Source organism: Bacillus rossius, chromosome 10 (assembly GCF_032445375.1).
Source record: "Bacillus rossius redtenbacheri isolate Brsri chromosome 10, Brsri_v3, whole genome shotgun sequence".
NCBI lineage: Eukaryota > Metazoa > Arthropoda > Insecta > Phasmatodea > Bacillidae > Bacillus > Bacillus rossius.
Genome location: NC_086337.1, coordinates 53,334,311 through 53,360,483, shown reverse-complemented (window position 1 = coordinate 53,360,483; position 26,173 = coordinate 53,334,311). Strand labels below are relative to the sequence as shown.

Sequence of the window (26,173 nt, the reverse complement as noted above, 5' to 3'; positions counted from 1 at the left end):
TTATTCTGTAGTTCATATGGCTATTGGCTAATGTTTCGGGGAGCGCGTCTGAGATAAATCGGCTAATCGGCGGGAGTTGTGCGTTTAACAGATTATTGGCCATTTTTTGAATTTTTTGGTAGAACAGGGGTATTTAGATGTGAAATCAAGTACAACAAATGTGTGGCGGTTATTTAGTTGGCCGATGACAGCGAGTTTTTTTTTTTTGTTGTCAACTGGCGACTAATACACGTGTGCGTGTCGGTAAGGGTGTAAGTAATTTAATTTCCAAAAATCTTTCCGAAACGGCACGTGGTTTTCAAAAAAGTAATCTTTCAATTCAGACGATATTTAAGATTATGTATTTCTTTGTAACCATTAATTACCCACGTACTGTCGGGCTTCAAACCGTCAGATTGGCCGTACAACTGTCTAGAAGTGATGATCAAATGGGGTATGGATGCGTCTGTAGGGAATTCGGTGGAACGGTGTTATTTGTAGAAACAGATGTGGCCTAAATAGATAAATGTAAACGTAATAAGGGTCGAGTCGTCCAGGGTCAGTGGTTTTTCGGCGGAATTGAAATTGTAATAATATCTTTCTCATTCCTATCGAAAATCGCACCGGCAGAACTCTCCTGCAACTGACTGGAAAATATATTTTGCCCTGAATGACAAATTATTAGCGATTGTTGGCGCGCTTCTAATTGTCTTTCAGAGCATGATCCTTTAGATGAATCGTACCTAGTCTGAATTTTGTTGATCCAGTCACTGGGACGAACACCCAAAGAATATAAAGTGTTTGGCAGGGTGTGAGGCAGAATGTACCTCAGTATGGTGGACGAATTCCTCACTATGTTGGGCAAGTTGCGGAGTTCATGATCCGTCGAAGACATCCTGACAATACCGAACGACTGCAGCATTTTTTTTTTTGTTCACGGCGAAGGAAATGTACCCGCCTCCTTCATATGTGAGTATTAAAAGTTTTACATATTTGTTTTACATGTTATACCCAGATCAGCAAACCTAACATTCACAGCAGGCCATTCCGAAGTCACGTACGTGCATTTTCGGTGTCAATTTACAATTTTTTGATATCGTGAGAATGGTCGATTAGGTTAGTCACATAAAAAAAAAGGTACTTAAAAATATTGTGGACGGCTGGTTAGGTTGATATAGCTACATTAAAAATACTTGGATTGTTGATTAGGTTATGTACATTAAAAATAAACATTTAAAATGTGGACGGTTGGTTAGGTTAGCATAAGTACTTTAGAAATACTGTAAATAATGTTAATGGTTGGTTTGGGAATTGTTACTACGCTAAAGCACTATAGCGACGGCTGTGTAGCACTACTGTTGAAAATACAATTTTCTGTATTATATTATTTTATTTACGGAAAAATAGCGATGTATGAAAATAACCGTTTGGAGGAATGTTTGAATGATTTTACTACAGTCATCACCACGGGGAGTTATTCCCGTACTATGACTGGCCAAGCTAGGCGAGGTAAAACTGCAGTGGTTTGCCATTGTACTATGTAGTACAAAGGTCAAGAAACAACAAACAACCCTATCCCGAATCCGGGAGGGAAATATTACACTTGATTCTACCCTTTAGATCAAAGGTGCTCAACCACAAACACTTAGCCAACTGATCAAACAAAATTCAATATTTCATGCAATAATAATAAAATCGGTAATATTTTTATCACAATTACTGTCACAGTACGAGGATATAAAAAATATGTAAATTGAAACAAATTTCAATGCACAAACCATGTTTGTTTTTCTTCAGTAGCTATTTCTATTCCGCGTTTTCACATTCACAAACAATCAAGCGGGATGTTGTGTATACGTTACCTACGCGACGGAAGCGATGCATGTCGCCCGTAGCCTAGTAACGGAACACATTTACGTATTTACGCTACGATTCACGCTAAGACCTCGATTGATTTTTTTTTTGTGTGTGTATATATATAGCAGGGAGTGATTGTAGTCACCCACCACCAGGAGCGCTTACGTCTCAGTATCTTGAATCGAAAGCGTCCAAGTCCGAGTACCCAGCCTCCCCCCCCCCCCCCCCCGCTGTCAAATTCACTCCTTTTCCAGCGGTCAGTCTTCCCCGTCCAACTCTTCATCCAAACCAACAGCATAGACAGTACAATCTTTTCCTTAAGAGCACGAGCCTAGCTCCTCCTCCCCCCCCCCCCCCCCCCCCAATTATAATCCGGCAGATGTGAGCTCAAAATTCCTGAAGAAACCGTTCCTTAATGTAAGCCCAATTCTCAAAACAGTAATCACTCTCAGTGTACCCAAGGGCCCAGTAAACCATCATATGTATCCTGTATTCTCCTACGATATTAATGCATGTAAATTGCAACCTACAAGCGTTTTCCCTGTGCGTATGCAGGTTTTACCTGGGCCCGACAATACATTTATGTTGCACTTATAAACCAATGTTTTTTTTTTCTTCACCTGTAAAAAAATCAGTAGTTAAACGAAGGCGTGTAAGAAAGGATTTGTGAATCGCAGGCTTCTTAATCCATTTGGTGGTCGCAATAGATACTTAGCAAACAGTCAGTGGATAAGACTGAAGGGGGGGGGGGGACACTTAATAAGAACACACATTACAGCTGTACTTCACAATAATCATCATTAAAATTCAAAGAAAAAAACCTTTTTTTCTTTAACAGAATCAAGTCAGGATATAAGATTTTTGATACATCATTCTATAATTCATACACATTTTATTACACATTTTAGAACCAAACTTATTTTTCCTTAGCCAGATTTTTTCTTCTGTAAAAAATGCCCACGTTAGGGTTCTGAAAGTTATGATAACTTTTATGATAAGGCCTACCAGTAATCTCTTTTGTTGATAAAATTTTGAATTTCACTGTAATACAGGTACATTCTAATCTAGATATTTCTTTTTTACAGCGCACCTATTTTTTTAAAGCCCAGCAAAGGTAATTGTATATTGATTTTTTTTTCTAAACTCAGGCAGTGTCACTAATGAAAAAAAAATTCGTTCTCAAACATATTTGACAAAAAAAAAAAATTGAGGAATTTTTGAAGTTATAGGTACTTCTTTAGGCGCGTATTGAAAAAAACGATGAGAGTGAATTTTTAAGATGCGCGCGCATCACTGTAACACAAAATTAACAGGTTGAAGCTGCCCGCTAAACCGCCCATTAAGTTTCGAAAAAAATCTATCAACAAAATAGAAATAGAACCTCTATTAGTCGCGCATGTTGGCACGCTCGTCGCCTCTGATCACTGTTTTCATATTTATAATATTTATCCACATGTTTCTAGTTTCTACATTCACAACACGTGTTTTAGTTTCATACAAGTGCGAATTATATATGTGCTAATAAATTATATTCTTAGTCTGCAGGTTCATCGCGAAAAAAGTAAGTTAACATACCTACGACTTGGTCTAAAGTGATTCGTGTGGCTGCTATATGCCTTTAAATATGGAGTTTATAAACAACATTTTTGTTGCAAACAAAAGAGAAAGTAATTGATATGTAATACTGAGGTTTATATAATGTTTAATTGAGCAAATTTCTACAACATCCGCATAACTTTTACTGTTATAAAATTATTTTATTTAAGTGATTGGGGGTTGTGCCTTTATTTTCCATACATTTTTTTGACGCCTTTACATATGAAGAAGGGATTTTCAAGGGTAACAAAATCACACAACTCACTCAAGAAATAACACGTATATATATATTTCTGATTTCAGTTTGAAATTCACGAAAACACAGTTTGTACTTTTGTTTTATTGTGCCTACGTCGACTGAGCTATTGTTGTATGTCTCGAGAACGAACGAGACGTCGACTCCATTCTCTAGGCAGAGCTGTTGGTGTGGCAAGACTGTACATCTTGAGAGGTGGCGGCCGCTTGGAGCAGTTGTGCAAAAATGCCATCTTCTACTCCCCTGTCATCATCTCCATGAACTCTGCAAAAAAAAATTCAATTAATCAGTAGATATAATTTTTTTGGACATAATGCCATTGCTGATTTGTTTGTATGTCATATAGAAACTTCAGTAACGGACGATTTATCAGTCAGTTTGTGCCTGATAGCGGGAACATATCTCATTTCCCAAAACGTCGCAACTAAACAGCATGTCCAATAAAAAGATTGTCCCAGTTCCAGTGGTATATTATAACAATTTAATTTAAACTATTTGCAACAAATCATGCATCAAATTGAAGGTAAACTAACCTATTTTTTCTTACAAATGTTCAATATGTGCACCTTTAGTTATACAGCACACGTCCAACTTAAAGTCCAATTCTACTACACCTTGGTTCGGAGTAATGGACGCAATAGCCTCTTCAATTCTGTATCTAACTCTGGCAAATTAGTCCCGCCAAAATAGCTTTCTACTCTACTCTCATTGGCTGTTGCGCCATGCGCCTGTAACATAAATAAAATATATTAATTTCCCTTTTATGCGCACGACCTGTCCTCCATGTACACGACTGTACTGTGTGGTGTTGTGATTGGGTATGTGGGAAAACATGGCGGTCAAATCTTGTGCACACGACCTACTGTTTACTGTCATGTTTTCAATTGTGCACCCAGATTAACGTTGTATACGATAATTTTTACGGACACAATAACTGTCGTAAATTAACTCAAATCAATTCCAGACCGAGCCATAATGGCCGTAGAGACCTGTCAAATTCGCGATTTCAAATCCATAAAGAATAGACTCCATGATCCTCTATGCACTCGTGCAAATTACATCTGCTGATTGGTTACCGACTCGTAACACCTGTTGACTGGAATGTTCGTGATTCGCTAATTCTTCTGTTAAAGATTTTTCATTGGCCCAGAGTCCTTTTGATAAACTGTGGCCCAATCACTGAAGCAAAATAATGTCAAAAGTATTTGGACTATATCCTATCGCGAAATGAATCCGCAAATTTTACAGGTCTCTAATAATGGGTAATCTCGCTCGGCAGCATCGGGCCCAAGCAGTGGCGTAGCTAAGGTGACTGGCGCCCCTGGCCAAACTTGAAAATTGCTCCCCCTCTTTGATTATAAGAGTGTTGGGGGGGGGGGGGGGGAATTGTTCAGGAACCGTGAAACCGTCGCGGCGGCGGTGGCAACCCCCCCTCCCCCCCTCCCTGTGCCGGACAATCCCTGCCGCCCGCTTGCTACGCCATACACTGTCCAACTCTTCTTCCAGAACCATCCTTCTGTTTCCAACCTGCTTGTAATTAATGCACGAAATTGTTGCATCCCGCATGTCGGTGCCCAGGGTTTTCCCTGTGTCTGTGCAGGTATTACCTGGGCCCAACTTATCTAAGTTTTTAGTCTAGAATAGTCAGTGAGGGGAGTTGTCATATATATACAGCTGCAATATGTACTTCTTTTTCAGCTAACCTGGCTGGCTGGCAGCCTGGCGGGAAACGACTAAAGTCGCCCCCTAAAAACCAGTCCTACCAAACCTAAAATGCGGACAGAAATGTCCAAGTGCCCGCCCTTGCTTAGTAGACATTTTCTACTCTTCCAACTCTTCTTCCTGAGCCATCCTTCTACTCCCGTAACCAACCAGCATGAAATTAATGCATGAATTTTTGCATCCCGCATGTCAGTGCCCAGGGTTTTCCCTGTGTCTATGCAGGTTTTACCTGGGCCCAACTTATCTAGTATAGTCTAGTATAGTCAAGTGAGGGGAGTTAGTCATGGCGCCAATTGCTGCCATGGCTGGCCAATCCCCCTCCTTAGCACATATGCATGTTCCCTTCTCTGCATGGTACCCCCTGCATGATTAGAGCGTATAGGCTTCGGCCTGAGACGCACTTAGAGTCTCTCCCTAACCCAGACCCCTCCCAAATACACTTAGTTTTTAGTTAGGTTAGGAAGAAAAAATTAGTTGTCTGAAAAGTCAGTTTACGGACGATAGTTTAACGTGACAACGTCATAACAAAACATTGATGAATTGATTGCATACTTTTATGAATAAAATTGAATGATTTTTATTGAATTATCACTATTTTTTATGGATACAAAGAAAGAGTGAAATGAAATCTACAATTTAATTGATAAATTTACGTTCATTTTCACTCATTCAAATATGTTTATTACTTTAACGAAGAGATTATTTTAACTATAAATTTTTTACATGTTTGCCATTTAACTTCTTGAAATCTGTGTTATTCTGCTAAGGATAGGACGATGATTAGGAAAAGCAGGAAACGAATGGGAGTGTTTCAAGTTTAATGTGCCTCTCGAAAAAAGTCATAATCGATGGTTGTTCCAATCGAGTGGAAGAGAGATAGATGCGGCGCAAGCGTACAATGAGCGTAACGGGACAACGAGTAATGCTTTTCCGTGCGTGCAGCCGGCGTTCGTCGATTCATCAGACGTCGTCACGTCCAAAAAAAGGAAAGTTGTGCCGAAGGTAAGGGAAGCCGGACAGAGCGGGCCTCACCGTCGAAGTCCACGGTGCCGGAGCCGTCGGTGTCGATCTCGGTGATGATGCCGTCCAGGTCCTCTGGGCCCAGCTTGTCGTCCAGCGCCGCCAGGATCTCCCGCAGCGTGGCCGTCGTGATGTAGCCGTTACCTGCGGGCAGCCGGCAGCCGGCGACCAGTCAGACACGACCTACCAGCGCGCACACAGGCCCGTGTGCCGAATTGACCACAACGCTGACAGCTAGAAAACTGCTGTGTACCACAACGCCGAAATACCATAACGCCGAAATACCATAACGCCGAAATACCATAACGCCGAATGTCAAAATTGACCACAAAGCTGAAATACCATAACGCCGAATGTCAAAATTGACCACAAAGCCGACAGCTAGAAAACTGCTGTGTACCACAACGCCGAAATACCATAACGCCGAAATACCATAACGCCGAAATACCATAACGCCGAAATACCATAACGCCGAAATACCATAACGCCGAATGTCAAAATTGACCACAAAGCTGAAATACCATAACGCCGAATGTCAAAATTTACCACAAAGCCGACAGCTAGAAAACTGCTGTGTACCACAACGCCGAAATACCATAACGCCGAATGTCAAAATTGACCACAACACCGACAGCTAGAAAACTGCTGTGTACCACAACGCCGAAATACCATAACGCCGAATGTCAAAATTGACCACAAAGCCGAAATACCATAACGCCGAATGTCAAAATTGACCACAAAGCCGAAATACCATAACGCCGAATGTCAAAATTGACCACAACGCCGAAATACCATAACGCCGAATGTCAAAATTGACCACAACACCGACAGCTAGAAAACTGCTGTGTACCACAGCGCCGAAATAACAACTGAATGGATTCGTATGTGTTTCCTAAATGTACCTTAACGCCGAAATACCACAATCAAACCTAACCTTACCTAACCTAACCTAGTCTAACTTAACGTAGTCTAACCTAACCTAGTCTAACCTAACCTAACCTTTGTGGCAGTCCTGCAATGACATTTTTCGGCGTTTGTGTATTTCGGCGTTGTGGTAATTCGGCGTTGTGGTACACAGCAGTTTTCTAGCTGTCGGCGTTGTGGTCAATTTTGACATTCGGCGTTGTGGTAATTCGGCGTTGTGGTACACAGCAGTTTTCTAGCTGTCGGCGTTGTGGTCAATTTTGACATTCGGCGTTATGGTAATTCGGCGTTGTGGTCAATTTTGACATTCGGCGTTATGGTATTTCGGCTTTGTGATTAGTTTTGACATTCGGCGTTATGGTATTTCGGCTTTGTGGTCAATTTTGACATTCGGTGTTATGGTATTTCGGCGTTGTGGTACACAGCAGTTTTCTAGCTGTCGGCGTTGTGGTCAATTTTGACATTCGGCGTTATGGTAATTCGGCGTTGTGGTCAATTTTGACATTCGGCGTTATGGTATTTCGGCTTTGTGATTAGTTTTGACATTCGGCGTTATGGTATTTCGGCTTTGTGGTCAATTTTGACATTCGGCGTTGTGGTAATTCGGCGTTGTGGTACACAGCAGTTTTCTAGCTGTCGGCGTTGTGGTCAATTTTGACATTCGGCGTTATGGTAATTCGGCGTTGTGGTCAATTTTGACATTCGGCGTTATGGTATTTCGGCTTTGTGATTAGTTTTGACATTCGGCGTTATGGTATTTCGGCTTTGTGGTCAATTTTGACATTCGGCGTTGTGGTAATTCGGCGTTGTGGTACACAGCAGTTTTCTAGCTGTCGGCGTTGTGGTCAATTTTGACATTCGGCGTTATGGTAATTCGGCGTTGTGGTCAATTTTGACATTCGGCGTTATGGTATTTCGGCTTTGTGATTAGTTTTGACATTCGGCGTTATGGTATTTCGGCTTTGTGGTCAATTTTGACATTCGGCGTTGTGGTAATTCGGCGTTGTGGTACACAGCAGTTTTCTAGCTGTCGGCGTTGTGGTCAATTTTGACATTCGGCGTTATGGTATTTCGGCGTTGTGGTAACGACCCGCCCCCACCCCTCCTCTTCCTCCTCCCTCTCTAGCGCATCTTCGTCCGTGCGCGCGTCGCCTGGCGTGATAACAACTCCTAACTGAAATTCTGCACGCAAATAACTAGTGGAATAAAACAGTAAAAGGACTGGAGCTATAAATTCAATAAAATTAAATAAACACTCAGTATTCAATATTAATACAAACATGTGTATAAAATTAATTATTTTAGTAGAAAGATAAATTTTAATTAACAGTACAAATTAATCATGTTGCATTTTTATTCAGATTTTTTAACTTTTATTTTTTATAAACAATGAAATAATTTATAGTGCAAATAAATTAGACATACGGGAACATGGCCAGGAGACTACTAAACCTTCCACAGACACTCCCCGACAGCAACACTGGAAACGTTGTTCTCTCCCGAGCGATGGACAAAAATTAACTATTAAGTATAAAATTTTTCTTGTCAATACTTATGTAACAAACATCCGACAGCCACAAACGCTTGCGAGTTTTTTTTTTTCCCCCATGGGCATGTTTGAGGGAAACACGTTTGATTCAAATTTAACGTTCTATTTGAAAAATCACCGTGCGTGAACTGGGTTCGGATTCTTTGTGTTGTCCCAGTACCTCCAATAGTGAAGTTATTTGTAAACCGTTCCCTGACTAGCTTTCCAGTATTAACCGCTCATATTAATAAGCACAGTGAAACAAAATAAAGTAAAATTATTGTATAGTCGATTATTTTTTCCATTGTTTTGAATTAAAAATCAATTTAAATATTAAATTATACGTCAAATACTCAGTATTATCATGAAAAAAAAAATTCATTGACGCGAAAATGATTTGTTGTACAAAGTTACAATTAGAGCTGTAGCAAACAGTATGTATTCGGTACTGAGTAACGGGTGCGCCAACTAGTACCGAGTAACGAAACGTTACACACGAATGCATTTCGTTACTCGCATTTTTCGTATGTTTTACGCATGCGCGCGCATATTCGATGAATTTACGTTACAAAGAACGATGTTTGTTTATTAAGTAAAGTATAATTTGGAAATTCGTCGTCGAGGTTTTTTACTGTTAATTAAAGTTATTATGTGTGTAGACAAAGTTTGAGATTGGAACAGAAACAAAGTAAGAAAGTATTTTTTACAAAGTAGAAATATGTATGTTTTTGTTTTTTATCATCGCGTATTTTCACGTTTTTTTTTGTTCTTATCGTAAAAGAGATAATATAATAAAGCCGCTCTAATGAGATTTAATTGTTTCTTGTTTAACAAAAACTGTTAATTATCAAACACTGTTAATTGTTTATATTCTATTTATTATTATTTACGCGACGCAATACGGTACGCGTACGCAATACGACTCGATTCGTTGCTGCAACATAACATAGCATGTTATGCGGTATCAGAAGTAACGAGTAACGTAACGATACGATAGTAACGACTACTAATATTGTTATAGCAACGGATGCATGCGGGTACGTTTTTTTTTCCCCGTTACTTTTACACCTCTATACAATATCTTCCTTGTAGCAGCATTACAAACGTATTTCTTGGCAGCTGTTTTCCAAGGGAATTTTTTTTTAAAAAGTGCGGTAAGTTCGTCTCCGCGAGCAGGCTCCACGCACCTTCCCTGTCGTACAGCCGGAAGGCCTCCTTCAACTCCTCCTGCATGGCCTCCGCGTCGTCCTCCTCCAGGAAGTGCGCCGCTATCTTGCAGAACCCGTCGAAGTTCACCTTGCCCGTCCCTGCGGAACAGAGCGAGTCCTCAGGAGTCCCGCACCAGGGTGTCCACAAGGAAAAAAAAAATATATTTCGTACCAACTTAGGCGAGAAAAAAGGTACTAGATTCGAAAGAAAAAAAAAGTACTAAATCATAATTTGTTATGGTTTTTAACAATTTAGGAAGTTATCATGACATTGCAATGCTCGAACTTAAATATCACACCGCACAAACATACATTCCGTAGTTTTTAAAAATAATTACGCTTAATAATAAAACATATTGGAGTTACTATAATATTATTATGTTAAAGAAAAAAAAGTACTAGATCTGAGCGTAAATGTACTAGACCACTAAAGTACTAGATCCAGTAGGAAAGTACTAACTGTGGACACCCTGCTCCGCACTCGCTGCGCCGTTTGCTTTACAAAGGAAAAAGGGGGTTGTTGTCTGTAAAGTCGGTTTACGGACGATAATTCCCACGTGATAACGTCATGAGAAAAACATTGATGAAAAATTTCATACTTTTTTTTTAATTTCCAAATATTATTTAATGTTTTTTTTGCAAATTTAATTTAAATAATTTATTTAAAATATAATGACCAGTCAAATTTTCCTGATGAAAATTTTTTTTTCTTGCTGCATAGTCTGGAAAAAAATATTTTTTTTCCCCTTAAAAGTGTAGCATGATTTGATTTAATTTTTGAATTGTTATCAATAGTATGGTTATTTATGATTGTGTATCTAATGATTTGGTGGAAAGTGAGGATTTAAAAAAAGTTTTAGAAATAATGCATACAACTCGAAAACTAAAACACTTTTAGAATTATTATTTTTGACGTGACAACGTCTAATAAATCAATGAATGCCGGCTTCACTCACGAAAAAGTGTCCCGTTACGCACATTGTCCCGTTACGCCGTGTCCCGTTACGCTCATTGTACGCTTGCGCCGCCTATCTCTCTTCCACTCGATTGGAACAACCATCGATTTGACTTTTTCGAGGCACATTAAACTTGAAACACTCCCATTCGTTTCGTACTTTTCCTATCATCGTCATATCCTTAACAGAATAACACAGATTGGAAGAAGTTAAATAGCAAACACGTATAAAAGTTATAGTTAAAGTTCGTTAAAGTAATAAACATTAATGAGTGCAAATAAAAGTAAATTTATCAATGAAATTGTAGATTTCATTTCACTCCTTCTTTGTATCCATAAAAAATAGTGATGATTCAATAAAAATGATTCAATTTTATTCATAAAAGTATGCAATCATTTCATCAATGTTTTCGTTACGACGTTGTCACGTTAAACTATCGTCCGTAAATAGACTTTACAGACAACCAGTTTTTTTATAAATATTCAGAACCATATTGGACTGGCCTGTAAACAGTTCCTGGCCTGACGGCGAGTTACGGGACACACTCTGCACGCTCGGCTGAAACAGCGTGAGCGCTGAGCACTGAGCACTGAGCACTGAGCACTGAGCACTGAGTACTGAGCAGGTTACCTTCGGGGTCGGTCTCGTCGATGAGAGCCTGCAACTCGTTGTCGTCGAACAGCTGGCCCATGGTGTTGAGGATGGTGCTGATCTTCAGCGTCTCGATGAAGCCCGACTTGGTCGTGTCGAACATCTGGAATGCTTTCCGCATGACTGCGAACATCGAGCACACAGCGCCCCTCGTGAGATTCCGGACCGTGTGGGCACGTGTCACATAACCTCCAAAAACTACTGTCTAGTGGACTTCATTTCGTACTTACTCTGCATCTTCTGGTCATCGTCCTCCTGAAAAAGGCATAAGAAAGCACACGTTAATAAAAAACTCATTAAAAAAATAAAACATCAAAATATAAAAACAAAAAAAGAGCGCGTGTAACTCAATAAACATGATACAAGTAAAACTTATCTGGCAAGTTAAACCTCGACTCATTAGTATATCGTAAGGGGCAAAACGGCAGAGAGAGAGAGAGAGAGAGAGAGAGAGGAGAGAGAGAAAAAGAGAGGAAAAAGACAATGTTCTGTTTGAAATACACCACAAAGAAATATTGTGCATGTTACTGTTTCTTCAAACAATTCTGCCGTTTGCAACACGCCAAATCTCTGAACGAAAAAACATGACATTCATAACAGGTAGCGCTATCTGTGCGAGAACTGCAGGGACTGTCTCAACAGCGCTCTCTACGCTGCTGGTTGAACAAGGAGAGGAATGCGAGCGCGCTGGTAGCAAATAAAAAAATTCAAGGCATTCACAGCTGACTGTATAGCATACCTGTATCTGTTTTCTGAAACAAGCGCACGGCTTATTATTTTGTTTATCTATCTCTCTCGGTTCTGTTTTTTTTAATGCGGTCTACGAATCATCGCACAAAGAGGAGAACGAAAACAAGCCCAGCAACGTATATGTCATAGTGTTCTATTTATATATCTTTGGCCAAGTAACTATTCTCTGTCCTCTTCGTGAGGGAAACGTTTCACGACAGTGTTTCACGAAAACGCTGCATTAAAATTCTGCCTGGAAATTCTACTCTCATCGCGCCCAAAGAAGTTTCACTTCAAAAACTTAATATATCATCAGTCCGTTTGTGCCTGATGACGGCAACAGATGCCAGTTCCCGAAACGTCGTGACTGTATCTTCGTCTGTGTTCGTCTGTCTATCGCTGTGTTGTCCAAAACTGATGTTTGTATTTTCTGTACATGTTATAACTGTCGGGTCGTTACCACAACGCCGAAATACCATAACGCCGAATGTCAAAATTGACCACAACGCCGACAGCTATAAAACTTCTGTGTACCACAACGTCGAAATAACAACTGAATGAATTTGTGTGTGTTTCTTTAATGTACCTTAACGCCGAAATACCACAATCAAACCTTACCTAACTTAACCTAACCTAGCGTAATATAACCTAACCTAACTTAACCTAGCCTATCCTAGCCTAACCTAACTTAGCCTAACGTAACATAGTCTAACATAACCTAGTCTAACCTAACCTAGTCTAACCTAGCATATCCTAGCCTAGCCTAACCTAACCTAGTCTAACCTAACCTAACCTTTGTGGCAGTCCTGCAATGACATTTTTCGGCGTTAGTGTATTTCGGCGTTGTGGTAATTCGGCGGTGTGGTACACATCAGTTTTCTAGCTGTCGGCGTTGTGGTCAATTTGGCATTTCGGCGTTGTGGTATTTCGGCGTTGTGGTCAATATGGCATTTCGGTGGTGTGGTATTTCGGCGTTATGGTGCGTCCCCATAACTCGTTGTTGTCACCCCACTGTTCGCCTGTGCCGTAATATATATATTTTTTTTTCCGACTAATTCCTTACACGGAATTCTCTGTGTCTGTGTGTTCAACATTTGGCATCAGCTGATTTTAGCTTGCTTTACGTGTGTTTGTGTATTCATCTTTCTTGTTCATGACTGTGGTTTCTCTATGACATACAGTGAAAAACAGGCAATGGCGTATGTCCAAAAAAAGTGTTCAATCACTAATCTACATTTAATTGAGAACAATTATTATATTTTCATATAAAATTGTCACTGTCCAAATATATTCGTTAGCTCAGTAAAATTTTTGTATACGGCCGACGTATATTTTAGAGTTCTGATTTACATATTTACATTTTTTTAACATATTTTTTTTCTGCATAGCGTTAGACCGGCCTGAAACATCCAACCGACAGCGCCCTTGTGAACTGGAAAGATTCGCGCGCCCAACGAATTTTAGCCTGGGCTGAATAGTTCTTTGTATTCAGGGACCTATGACCAGAAAACCTGCAAATTTTGCGAATATTATTTGATTGGAAGTTTTGATTGCAAATTTCTTTACACTGAATGGTGATTCATTTCTTTAACAAGCTACGAAGGAATGTAAGTCAGTGGCGATCACACATATCAACATAATGACGACGCACATGCGACCAGAAGAGAAAGTGAAATGTGGTAGCAGTCATCGAACAGATAGGCCTACGATAGAGTTGATCACATACACATGTGTGGACTCTAGCCTGGCACCAGAAAATAACACGGATACCGCAGGTTTCTACCTGTGACTAGAGACTGGAAATTTCACGGATTGAACGATCTTCAGGGTAGACTGCGCGGTAATTTTTCTGGTCCCTACATATGACATCTGCTCACCGGCTGCTAACTTCGTGAGGGATACAACTGTTCAACGCGTTATTGGTTTGATACATTTTTTTTGACGTGACAACGTCTAATAAATCGATGAACGCCGGCTGCACGCACGAAAAAGTGTCCCGTTACGCACATTGTTCCTTTACGCTGTGTCCCGTTACGCTCATTGTACGCTTGCACCGCATCTATCTCTCTTCCACTCGATTGGAACAACCATAGATTTTACCTTTTCGAGGCACATTAAACTTGAAACACTCCCATTCGTTTCCTACTTTTCCTATCATCGTCCTATCCTTAACAGAATAACACAGGTTGGAAGAAGTTAAATAGCAAACATGTATAAAAGTTATAGTTAAAATAATCTCTTCGTTAAAGTAATAAACGTATTTGAATTAATGAGTGCAAATAAAAGTAAAATTATCAATTAAATTATAGATTTCATTTCACTCCTTCTTTGTATCCATACCAAATAGTGATAATTCAATAAAAAGGATTCAATTTAATTCATAAAAGTATGCAATAATTTCATCAATGTTTTGTTATGACGTTGTCACGTTAAACTATCGTCCGCAGACCGACTTTACAGACAACCAATTTTTTAGTTGTAGTTCTTTAGTTATGAAAAAAGGTTGAGAGTGAATTTTTGCAATGCTCGCGCACCATGCAAGTATTTTTTTATAGGATGAAATAAAAGCTATGTTCAAATAAAAATTATATATGCGCTTTTAAATCTTATACTTAGTTATTTATATTGAATACTGGACCATATCACTAAAAACTTTTATTTATTGTGAATATTAGTGATATAAATTATGTTTATAAACTTTTGCAAGTGTATTTATATAAGTGAGGTTATGTTCGAGTGTGTATAATTTATTTTCATTATATTAATAAATTTTTTTACATTATTATTTAGTAAATTATTAAAATTATAAAATTAGAATTAACATTCAGCACATTTATTTATTTTGATTACTAATTAAACTTTAATATTTTTACTAAATTAAATAATTATTATCCATGTGTTTATATTAATATTGAATACAGTACTGCTTGTTTATTGCATTTTTTAATTTGATTTAATTTCTACTTTACCAAACTTATTTATATCACTTTAGTCCTTCTATTATTTTATGTCTATTAATTATTCTCATGCAAAATTAGAGTTAGTTTTTTTTACTATGCCAAGTAAGTTTAACTTCTTGCGCGCGTACATAAGTACATGCACCCATTTTTTTACGTCATATACACGGTCGCACTAAGTTTTACGGGAAATTTAACTGACAAATAGCAAGCTTGTGCGTGAGTGTTGCTAGTCTCTGCGCGCTAAGTGCGGTATTTTAACTATATTATACATTTCATAGAAAATCAAAAAAAATACTAAAAATTACATAAAATTTAAAAATTCACCATTTTTTATAACGCGCCTAAAAAGTATAAAATAAAAAAAAACTATTTTAAAAGCTATTTTTTAAAATAGCCAATATATTAAATTATAAAATCAGGACTGAAAAAAAAATCAGTGTTCATAATCGCCGCCTGAGAATTGGAGTGTTCTATGTCCACTTTTTAGGTTTTTTATGCTATGGACACGAAATTAATATTAGTTTTCATTTGTACTATATCCACACAAGTCTACGCACATAAAAATATTTGTTCTTAATTTAAGACCAATATTATTTTGTTCTATGTCATGATATTCATAGTTATTTGAACTTTCAAATGCTTATATCTCAGTTCCGAGTTCAATGGACATAGAACACTCCAATTCTCAGGCGACGATAATATGTTACCAGAGAAAGGAAACGTTCTTCAAATATATAATATCATCCAAACCACGCGTTCCGCGCCAGGCCTGTGGCCAATGCCAGACGTGACGCAATACTCATGTAACCCGCCTCCCACCAGGACCCCATGTGTTTGATTCCTGGTTGAGTCGAACGCACGCAGGTATTTTTTTTTTTTATCGGTTGGTAAATGTGACGGGCGTTTCCGCAAACCAGCAGGCTAGGTCGCCGTACGGCGCGCAGAACTCCAGATGTTACCGCGCCATTTACTCAACCCACCTCAATAGTTATTAAAACTGTCTGATTACTAGAGACAGGAAAAATTCGCGGGTTCAATGACCTCCAGGACAGACTCCAATATCCTCTACACACTCGGGAAAATGCCAACTGTTCATTGGCTGCTGACTTGTGAGTCGTCTCGACTGGGTGGCCTGTGCTTCGACACTTCTATGAGTGAGGGTCTCTAATTGGCCCTCAGTCCTCCAGATTAACAGTGAACCAATGACAGAAGCAGCACTAAGGTATAATTAGAGACCGGAAAAATTCGCGAATTAATTTCGCAATAGGCTAAAATAGAAAGAGTTATACCTTAGTGCTGCCTCTGCTATTGGCTCACAACTCACCTGGATGACTCTGGGCCAATGAGAAACACCCGACCAAAGCTTTATCGAATCACAGGCTGCTACGTTGGGACGTCTCACAAGACAGCAGCCAATGAGTGGGTGACATTTGACCGAGTGTACGTAGAACTATGGAGTTCATCCTGCAGGTCATTGAACCTGCGAATTTTTCCGGTCCCTACTAAAGATTATTCTGAAAAACGTGGTTTAGCAATTTTTTCACTCTTCTAAAAAACACAGTTAAAAAAAAAAAACTATATACGGAGACAGAACTAATCACACGCCCTCATGGAATTCTTGAATTATTTTCGTAAACAGACACCACTCTGATATCTTGAGCAGTTTTGAAATCGCGTGGCTTCCTTCCGGAAGCCATGCGCGCCGCGAGTGTGGCCGGGTCTATAGACCGTCTCGCGTTTGGATTGCAGCACGCGCTGTTGTCAGATCTCTTTTACATTTCCACGAAGAAGTTCCTGGGTATCTGTACTACTTTGGGATTCTGAGTGCCTGAGAAGCATTTTAGGAATCTATTGTTTCATGCCTATACCTACCTACCATCAAGCTCATAAATCTGTAATGTATCGCCACTTCACACACGTTTATTGATAGGAATTCATACGAAAATTTTAATGTTCACTTCACAATATCAAATGGTATTAAATGGTATAATTTTTATCTAAAAAATTTGTCTGAAACAAATTTTGATAAAACGAACCTTTGCAGAAAATGCGAATAAAGAGGGTAGAATAATAACATATCGTAATTCCCGTACTACGTACTACTCTAACAAATCCGTTCTTATTTATTGTAAAGTCTTAAAATATTATCGACAACGTTCGTTCGAAATAATTTTTTTAAAGCAAGGGGTAACAAAAACAAGGCAACAGAAACAATAACGGCGGTTGCGGCAGTCGGCGTGTGTTGGAAAGAGAGAGATTGCAATCCAAGATTGGGACGGTGTGTACTCACCATGGCTGCCGAGTGCTGCGGAACACCAGGTGCGCGGCTGCGAGTCTCGCTGAGGGGGCGGGGGCCGGGGGGGAGACTGACTGGCAAGCAGGCGGCGGGGGTTGGTGCGGTGTGTTGCTCTGTGCGCGCGGACCGACTGCGGCTGCTGGCGGCTATATAGCGACACGGACCGGCGCGGCCTCAGGGCTGCCTCGGCGACAACCGGCTATACGGCGGCGTCTCTGGAGTGCGCAGGCCTGCCTCCCACCACCCCACCCTCCACCCATCGAGGGTGGGGGAGGCAGAAAATAGTTCACTCCCTTTACCACTCTCCCGTCTGCACATGACACACTTCTCCTTATCATCGCCCACGCACACTTGACTTCTTCAGGCTCGTCGAGGGCGACATTTCAGTACGCAACGGAAGTGCAATTGAAATGCGCGCGCATCACGCACCGGAAATTCTAACAGATTGAAAGTCAAATGCGCATGCGCTTTAATGCCATATCCACGAGCCGGGGCGCCATCTTGACGACTTCGGCTCGTGGGGGGAGCTGAATTGTTGCCCCTTGGATGGGCAGCCCTTCAGGATTTTTCTGACAGTGGTGTTTTTGAAAGGTTGTCTGAATTGTTTCCCCTTGGAAGGGCAGCCCATCAGGATTTTTCTGACAGTGGTGTTTTTGAAAGGTTGTCTGAATTGTTGCCCCTTGGATGGGCAGCCCTTCAGGATTTTTCTGACAGTGGTGTTTTTGAAAGGTTGTCTGAATTGTTGCCCCTTGGATGGGTAGCCCTTCAGGATTTTTCTGACAGTGGTGTTTTTGAAAGGTTGTCTGAATTGTTGCCCCTGGGATGGGCAGCTCTTCAGGATTTTTCTGACAGTGGTGTTTTTGAAAGGTTGTCTGAATTGTTGCCCCTTGGATGGGCAGCCCTTCAGGATTTTTCTGACAGTGGTGTTTTTGAAAGGTTGTCTGAATTGTTGCCCCTGGGATGGGCAGCCCTTCAGGATTTTTTGACAGTGGTGTTTTTGAAAGGTTGTCTGAATTGTTGCCCCTTGGATGGGTAGCCCTTCAGGATTTTTCTGACAGTGGTGTTTTTGAAAGGTTGTCTGAATTGTTGCCCCTTGGATGGGCAGCCCTTCAGGATTTTTCTGACAGTGGTGTTTTTGAAAGGTTGTCTGAATTGTTGCCCCTTGGATGGGCAGCCCTTCAGGATTTTTCTGACAGTGGTGTTTTTGAAAGGTTGTCTGAATTGTTGCCCCTGGGATGGGCAGCTCTTCAGGATTTTTCTGACAGTGGTGTTTTTTAAAGGTTGTCTGAATTGTCGCCCCTTGGTTGGGCAGCCCTTCAGGATTTTTCTGACAGTGGTGTTTCTGAATGGTTGTCTGAATTTTTACCTCTTGGATGGGCAGCTCTTCAAGATTTTTCTGACAGTGGTTAGTTTGTAAAGTCCAAGGGGCAACAATTCAGCTCCCCCCACGAGCCGAAGTCGTCAAGATGGCGGACCCGCAAGCGGCAACATGCACGCGTATATATTTACTTTCGTGAACCCTTTTTTAACGTGAAGAATAGTCATGACAAGACATAATCATAAACTTTAAAAATACCTATAATTTATTAGACAAGAAAATTGTGTTTTTAAAGCACGACGTTGTTGGTTCTCTATACAACATTACGTTAGCGGCGTTAGCTTTTACATTTTTTTTAAACAAAAAAATGTACAATTTCTAACGCGTATACGTAAGTACACGTACCAATTTTTTTTTCCATTTCTTGTAATTACAGTTATTTAAAGGCTTCGTCTGAAATGTCAACACGAGACCTCGCTAATCCCGGAAGGTATGCGCGTGTGACGTCAGTGGCCGTGTGGGGCCGCCAGCCCTCTCAGGTACTTGCCTCCTGGTACGATGTATTGATTTAATTTTTTTTTTAATGTAAAAAGGGACATGCTTGTTATTCATTCTTGGTTTTAGAATCATATTATTATTTTTTTTATAAAGCATACAGCCACTAGCTTGTAACCACCAGAAATATCAGTATTATAAATCCATGCGGCGTTATTATTTAATACCCACACTTTGGTTGACTTTATCAACATTTCGAACAGTGTATATTTAGAATTTCCTAAAGGCTATACATCTCGCGCCCCCCCCCCCCCCCCAACCCACACCTAAACCCCCCCCCCCCCACCCCCCCGTCAGCTTGATCCACTGCGAAGCAGGCAAGCGCGCAGAAGTTGGGAGGATAAATAAACTAATTAATTATTACGTTTCCTTACGCTTGTTGCCAGCGTTGTAACGACATTAATCAGCGGGGATGTTCTGAACGCGGGCCAGTTTATTGCCCGGCGGAGGAATACAGAGGGGCACGGTGCCCGGGATATCGCCGTCGTTACGTGGTGAGTTCCCCCACCCTTGAGGAGGGGGGGATGCAGGTGCAGGTCCTTCGAGCCGTCACGCCCCGACGCCTCGGGGGGGGGGGGGGGGGGCTGTTCTGTTATGCCACGTCAGCCAGCTACGTCCCTCACTTCTTCATCGCGATGACGTCTCTCGTCAGAGCCACGCTCGTACACTCCACGGAGGTAATAAGTCAGGGGATATTTGCCGTGTTCCGTGTTGTCAACCGAAGTCAGTGACGGAGGGACCGAATTTCAAATAAAAAAAGTAATCGGATTATTTAGCAAAAAAAAAACATGGCCCTACCCGTGAACAACTTCTTTTCAATATCCCAGTTCTGTGAAACAGTGTATTATTGACTCCAATGGCTTGGTTGTCATCGGGAAATTAACCCCAAGATTAAAAATTGGTTGTCTGTAAAGTCGTTTTACGGACGATAGTTTAACGTGACAACGTCATAACAAAACATTGATGAAATGATTGCATACTTTTATGAACAAAATTTAATCATTTTTTACTGTATTATCACTATTTTGTATGGATACAAAGAAGGAGTGAAATGAAATCTACAGTTTAATTGATAAATTTACCTTTACTTGCACTCATTAATTCAAATATGTTTATTACTTTAACGCAGATATTATTTTAACTATAACTTTTATACATGTTTGCTATTTAACTTCTTCCAATCTGTGTTATTCTGTTAAGGATAGGAAGATGATAGGAAAAGTAGGAAAGGAATGGGAGTGTTTCAAGTTTAATGTGCCTCGAAAAAGTCAAATCGATGGTTGTTCCAATCGAGTGGAATAGAGATAGATGCGGCGCAAGCGTACAATGAGCGTAACGGGACACAACGTAACGGGACAATGTGCGTAACGGAACACTTTTTCGTGCAGCCGGCGTTCATTGATTTATTAGACGTTGTCACGTCAATAAAATCACAAGCGAAGAATGTATAAGTAAATTATAGCAACCAGGCTACTAAGTTTATAGAGGGATTATTTTAATAGGAATATTTGAATCTTTATAGTGTGCTACAGTAATGTATTTACTCCCCTTTTCCTCTGATACACAGAAGTGGCAGGAATTGTTCGTTCAAGTAGAATATATTTAACTCCATTTTGCACACGTGTTACTATAGGCATTTTTTACCAAACAAACTTGACATGCGTGTTTCATATGAATTTAATTTAATTAATATGTATATGTATTTTGACTTTGTTTAGTTAAATCATCAAATAATTGGCTTCATAACAAAGTATTAAAAATAATTAAATAAAAAAATCAAAAACATAAAAATTATTAAGTTTTCTTTTCTTGAGCGAAATCATTATTTAAATTTCTATGAAGAAAAGTTGGAGATATAAAAGTTTGTATTCGCTGATATTTTATTGTCACTATAAATTTCATTTTATAATTCAATCATAAAAAATGATATTCCCAAAATCCTCGTTAAAGTTCACTTAACGGTTAATACTATAGATTATAAAGTTTCCCTTTGTCTATGTAACATTGGTAGGGACCGGAAATATTCGCGGGTTCAATGACCTGTAGGGTGAACTCCATAGTTCTACGTACACTCGGTCAAATGCCACCCACTCATTGGCTGCTGTCCTTTAAGACGTCCCAACGTAGCAGCCTGTGATTCGATAAAGCTTTGGTTGGGTGTTTCTCATTGGCCCAGAGTAATCCAGGTGAGTTGTGAGCCAATAGCAGAGGCAGCACTGAGGTATAACTATTTGTATTTTAGCCTATCGCGAAATGAATTCGCGAATTTTTCCGGTCTCTAAACATTGGTTTGCGTCATTCGCCACAGATGGCAGCGCCATCCCTTGATGTCCGTTGCATTCACGAAATGGCTCCCACCAAATGCCTTATACCAAGAGCTTATATGTAAAACATAAAAAAAAATTAGCTAATATAAAATTATTATATACTAGTGACTCGCCCGTGCTTCGCACGGGTATAATGCTGATACTAAATATACTAAAAAATGGTTATTGTGGGTTATCCCTGAGAGATAGACATATACCATCCGGGACTTTTTTGTAGACCTTTTCAAGGTGTACAATACTGTAGTACATTATTTTGATCTCTCTCGTAGGGTTCAGCCAGCGTTTGCAATGTAAGCGCAAAAAAAAAATGTGTTTATTTACATCACATTAGAAACCTCTAAAATTATCAGTGTTTCTAAAATATATTATGCATGTATTATACATATAAAACTTCCTCTTGAATTACTCTATCTATTAAAAAAAACCGCATCAAAATCCGTGGCGTAGTTTTAAAGATGTAAGCATACATAAGGACAGACAGACAGCGGGAAGCGACTTTGTTTTATACTATCTATAGAAACCGGAAAAATTCGCGATTTCATTTCGCTATAGGCTAGAATCCAAGTGCGTGTAACTTATTGCCGCTTCAGTGATTGGAACACAGTTTGCCTGAAGGACTGTGAGCCAATGAATGACACCCAACATAAGAAGTACCGAATCACAAGCATCCCAGTTAGCAGGTGCCACGAGTCAGTAGCCAATGAGTAGAGACCTGAAAAATTCGCGTGTTCATTTCGTGTTATGCTAAAATTAAAATAATTATGCCTTAGTGCTGCTTCTGTCATTGGTCCACTGTTAATCTGGAGGACTGAGGGCCAATTAGAGACCCTCACTCATAGAAGTGTCGAATCACAGGCCACCCAGTCGAGACGACTCACAAGTCAGCAGCCAATGAACAGTTGGCATTTGCCCGAGTGTGTAGAGTGTAGTAGAGTCTATCCTGAAGGTCATTGAACCCGCGAATTTTTCCAGGTCCCTACCAATGATGCTGGTGTAATTTTCCCGCGTACACAGAGGATCGTGGAGTCTGTCCTAGAGGTCATCGAAAACACGATATTTTTCCAGTGCCTAACTATGTAGTGAAGCATAGTTGGGGAGGAAGCAGGCCTCCTTGGCCTCTCAGCGGGCGACATATCGGCCGAGGAGTGCTGGTGTGTTCGGACTGACGCAGGACGCGGCGCGGATATTTCCAACAGCTTCGGTTCACAGACGATCCAATAAAGGCGCCCGAAATAGACCCTCCGGGGGGTATTCATAGGCGCGGGTCTGTCCAGTCGGACGGTCTTCCTCTCCGGTATGCATGAAACGGGAAACGCTATTGACGTCACGACGAGATGGCGGATCGCCGCCGCTCCGAGAGCGTAACATTTTAAAGCGAAAGCTCTCCCTTTAGTTTCCGGAGAACCGCGAGCTGCTATAAGTAGGGACCGGAAAAATTCGCGGTTTCGATGGCCTTCAGGATAGACTGCACATTCCCCTGTACACTCGGGCAAATAACGCAATTTCATTGGTTGCTGACTTTTAAGTCGTCTCAGTTGGTTTGTCTGTGATTCGATCCTCCTTTGGTTGAGGGTTTATAATTAGAGACCGGAAAAATACGTGGGTTCAATGACCTCCAGGATAGACTCCAATATCATCTACACACTCGGGCAAATGCCAACTGTTCATTGGCTGTTGACTTGTGAGTCGTCTCGACTGGTTGGCCTGTGATTCGACACTTCTATGAGTGAGGGTCTCTAATTGGCCCTCCGTCCTCCTCCAGATTAACAGTGAACCAATGACAGAAGCAGCACTAAGGCATAATTATTTTAATTTTAGCATAACACGAAATGAACCCGCGAATTTTTCAGGTCTCTATTTATATGAGATGCGTCCAGATGAACAGTAAGTCAATAGCAAAATCATATAAGAGGTATATGTATTTGAATTCTAGCCTATCGCCTAATGAATCCGCAAATTTTTCCGGTCTCTACACATTAAGTCCTTAAAATGTTCCAGGAGTTTATAGAAGTTCCTAAATATTATAAAAAAAAATTGGTACTTCGAAATCTACCTACGTTTGTAGGCTATGCCGAAAGATTTTTATTATGCGTGTGTGTTCAGAACTATAGAGTTTTTTTTAGTTAATTATACTTCTTTAGGCGCGTTATAAAAAAATGATGTAAGTGAATTGTTACGATGCGCGCTCACTGTGCAAGGAAATGTTTACAGGATTGAAAAAAAAAACTTACACACAAATAAAAATTATCAATGCGATTTTAAAACTTATACTTTAGTGATTGATATTGAATACTGGACCATATCATTAAAAAACATATATTTATTGTGAATATTAGTAATAGAAATTGTGTTTATAAACTTTTTCAAGTGTATTTATGTAAGTGAGGTTATGTTCCGTATGCTTAATTTATTTGCATTGTAAATTAAAAATTATCACTTTATCATTAAATAAATAATTAAATTATATAGATTATTTTAATAAATTAAGTAAATAAATTTGTTAACATGTTTATATTGATTTTTAATACTGAGTATATATTTTAAATTTTAATTTGATTATTTTTTTCTATTAATTATTTTCATGGAGAATATATTTTTTTTAATTTGCGAAGTAAGTATAACTTTTGATGCGCGAATATAAGTACACGAACCCATTTTTTTTATAATGTTTGGTAAGTTTTTTTTTTTTAAACGAAACATAAGATTCAAGAGAAGTGTCGTGAGAATGTTTTAGGAAAAACCCTGAAACAATAGCAGTGGCAAGGAAACGAGAAAACCAAGATGGCGAGCGGAACAGAGCCTTAGATTGGCGCTGTGTCCTCAGTGTCGGCTGGCTGTTCTCCTGCTGGGCGTGCGAGTTATGTTAATAGAGACATTCCGCCCGCTATATTTACGTGCCAAGGGCGCGTTCCAATAGCAGCAGCGGGGAGACGGGTCCTCGAAAACAGCGACGCAGCGGGACGTAGAGGGGGGGGGGGGGGGGGGGGAGGTGCGATTTAGTAACTGTTCTGAAGCAGTTTTTAGGACGCTGACAAACACTCGTGTTGCATAACGACATCTGTAGAGTAAAAAAAAAAAATCATCTTTTGCGATGTGTGCTCGCATTTTTCAAGAAAAATAAATATATTTTACAAAACTTATAATATGTGGGCAGTAAAACATCGTGCTATGTTTCTTTTTCTTCAGAGGAATTTACTGTAACGCTATGATATTTTTGCCAATTTTATTTTAATTTATCTTTCCCAACTAACAAAATATTTTCCCAAAATATTACGATTTGAAATTAATTACTAACTTTGCATTCTGGGGGAAATTATTATTTTTTTATAGCTTTGGCGAGAAAAATAAACCATCTTAATGAAACTGAGTTTTTTTGGAAGCAATTAAAATATGTTTACACGTTTTAAAATTTTGACATTCGAGTTAAAAATCTTATCGGCAATTATTAGTTATCACTTTAATAATTTTAAATGATTCATTTGTCACGCAACACAACCAAATGAAAAGGTTAGCATTACCAAGCATTGTTTAAAAATTAAAATATAAAATATTTCATATGAAACAATGTAACCTTTTTTACACGCTTTATATTAGCTTCACCTGTATGTTTTTTTGTATGTTTGTTTGTATGTATGTTTGTTTGTATGTTTGTAACCGACTCCTTTGGGTGCGATTTTGACCCACTTTAAACGGCCAGATTTCATTAAAACTTTGTAGATTTATCGAGGACCGATGACAATACACTAATTTGATAAGATTATTCCATTATTCAATTTGCAAAATAAGATTTTTGTCAATTCATATAATTTCACAAGAAAGAGTTCGTACATGAGCAAAATGGTTTTCTTTACAATGTGCGAACTCTTTTCTTTCAGTTTGTCTTTGGCGCGATATAAACAAAACCTACTAAATATTGTGACATTTAATTAAATGAAAAGTGAGAATGGGTTATGTTTATTGTGAGCAATATACTTTCTTGAAGAGAATATTATCTATATTTGTAAAAATATGAAGAATAAAAAACCTGAAATAAGGGCTTTAAATGTTGTTTCTTTCGTTAAATAGAGAAACACAATTACGTCTTTGTTTCATTTTACCAATTAACCAAGAGTGAAAAATTATTATAAAACAACATTTTCTGCAAATATTTCACGAAACATGGAAAAATTGAAGTTTGATTTTGCTGTGAAACCAACAGCAGATGGGAAATCAAACACCATTATGCATAACCTCAATAGCTACACCTGATGGGCAGATTTTTGAAATTCCACTCGAACCTCAACCTGCAAAT

General features: G+C 39.4%; 1 protein-coding gene across 1 annotated transcript; it reads right to left on the bottom strand.

Annotated features, from left to right (window-relative positions):
* Positions 1-3,697: 3,697 nt before the first annotated feature.
* On the bottom strand, positions 3,698-17,950 carry LOC134536143 (troponin C). The gene is made up of 6 exons (XM_063375751.1): positions 17,677-17,950; positions 11,928-11,952; positions 11,677-11,820; positions 10,070-10,189; positions 6,443-6,574; positions 3,698-3,952 (listed from the first exon to the last, which is right to left on the bottom strand). The coding sequence occupies exons 1-6, from the start codon at positions 17,677-17,679 to the stop codon at positions 3,924-3,926; spliced, it is 453 nt and encodes a 150-aa protein (XP_063231821.1). The 5' UTR covers positions 17,680-17,950; the 3' UTR covers positions 3,698-3,923.
* Between the last annotated feature and the right edge of the window lie 8,223 nt (positions 17,951-26,173).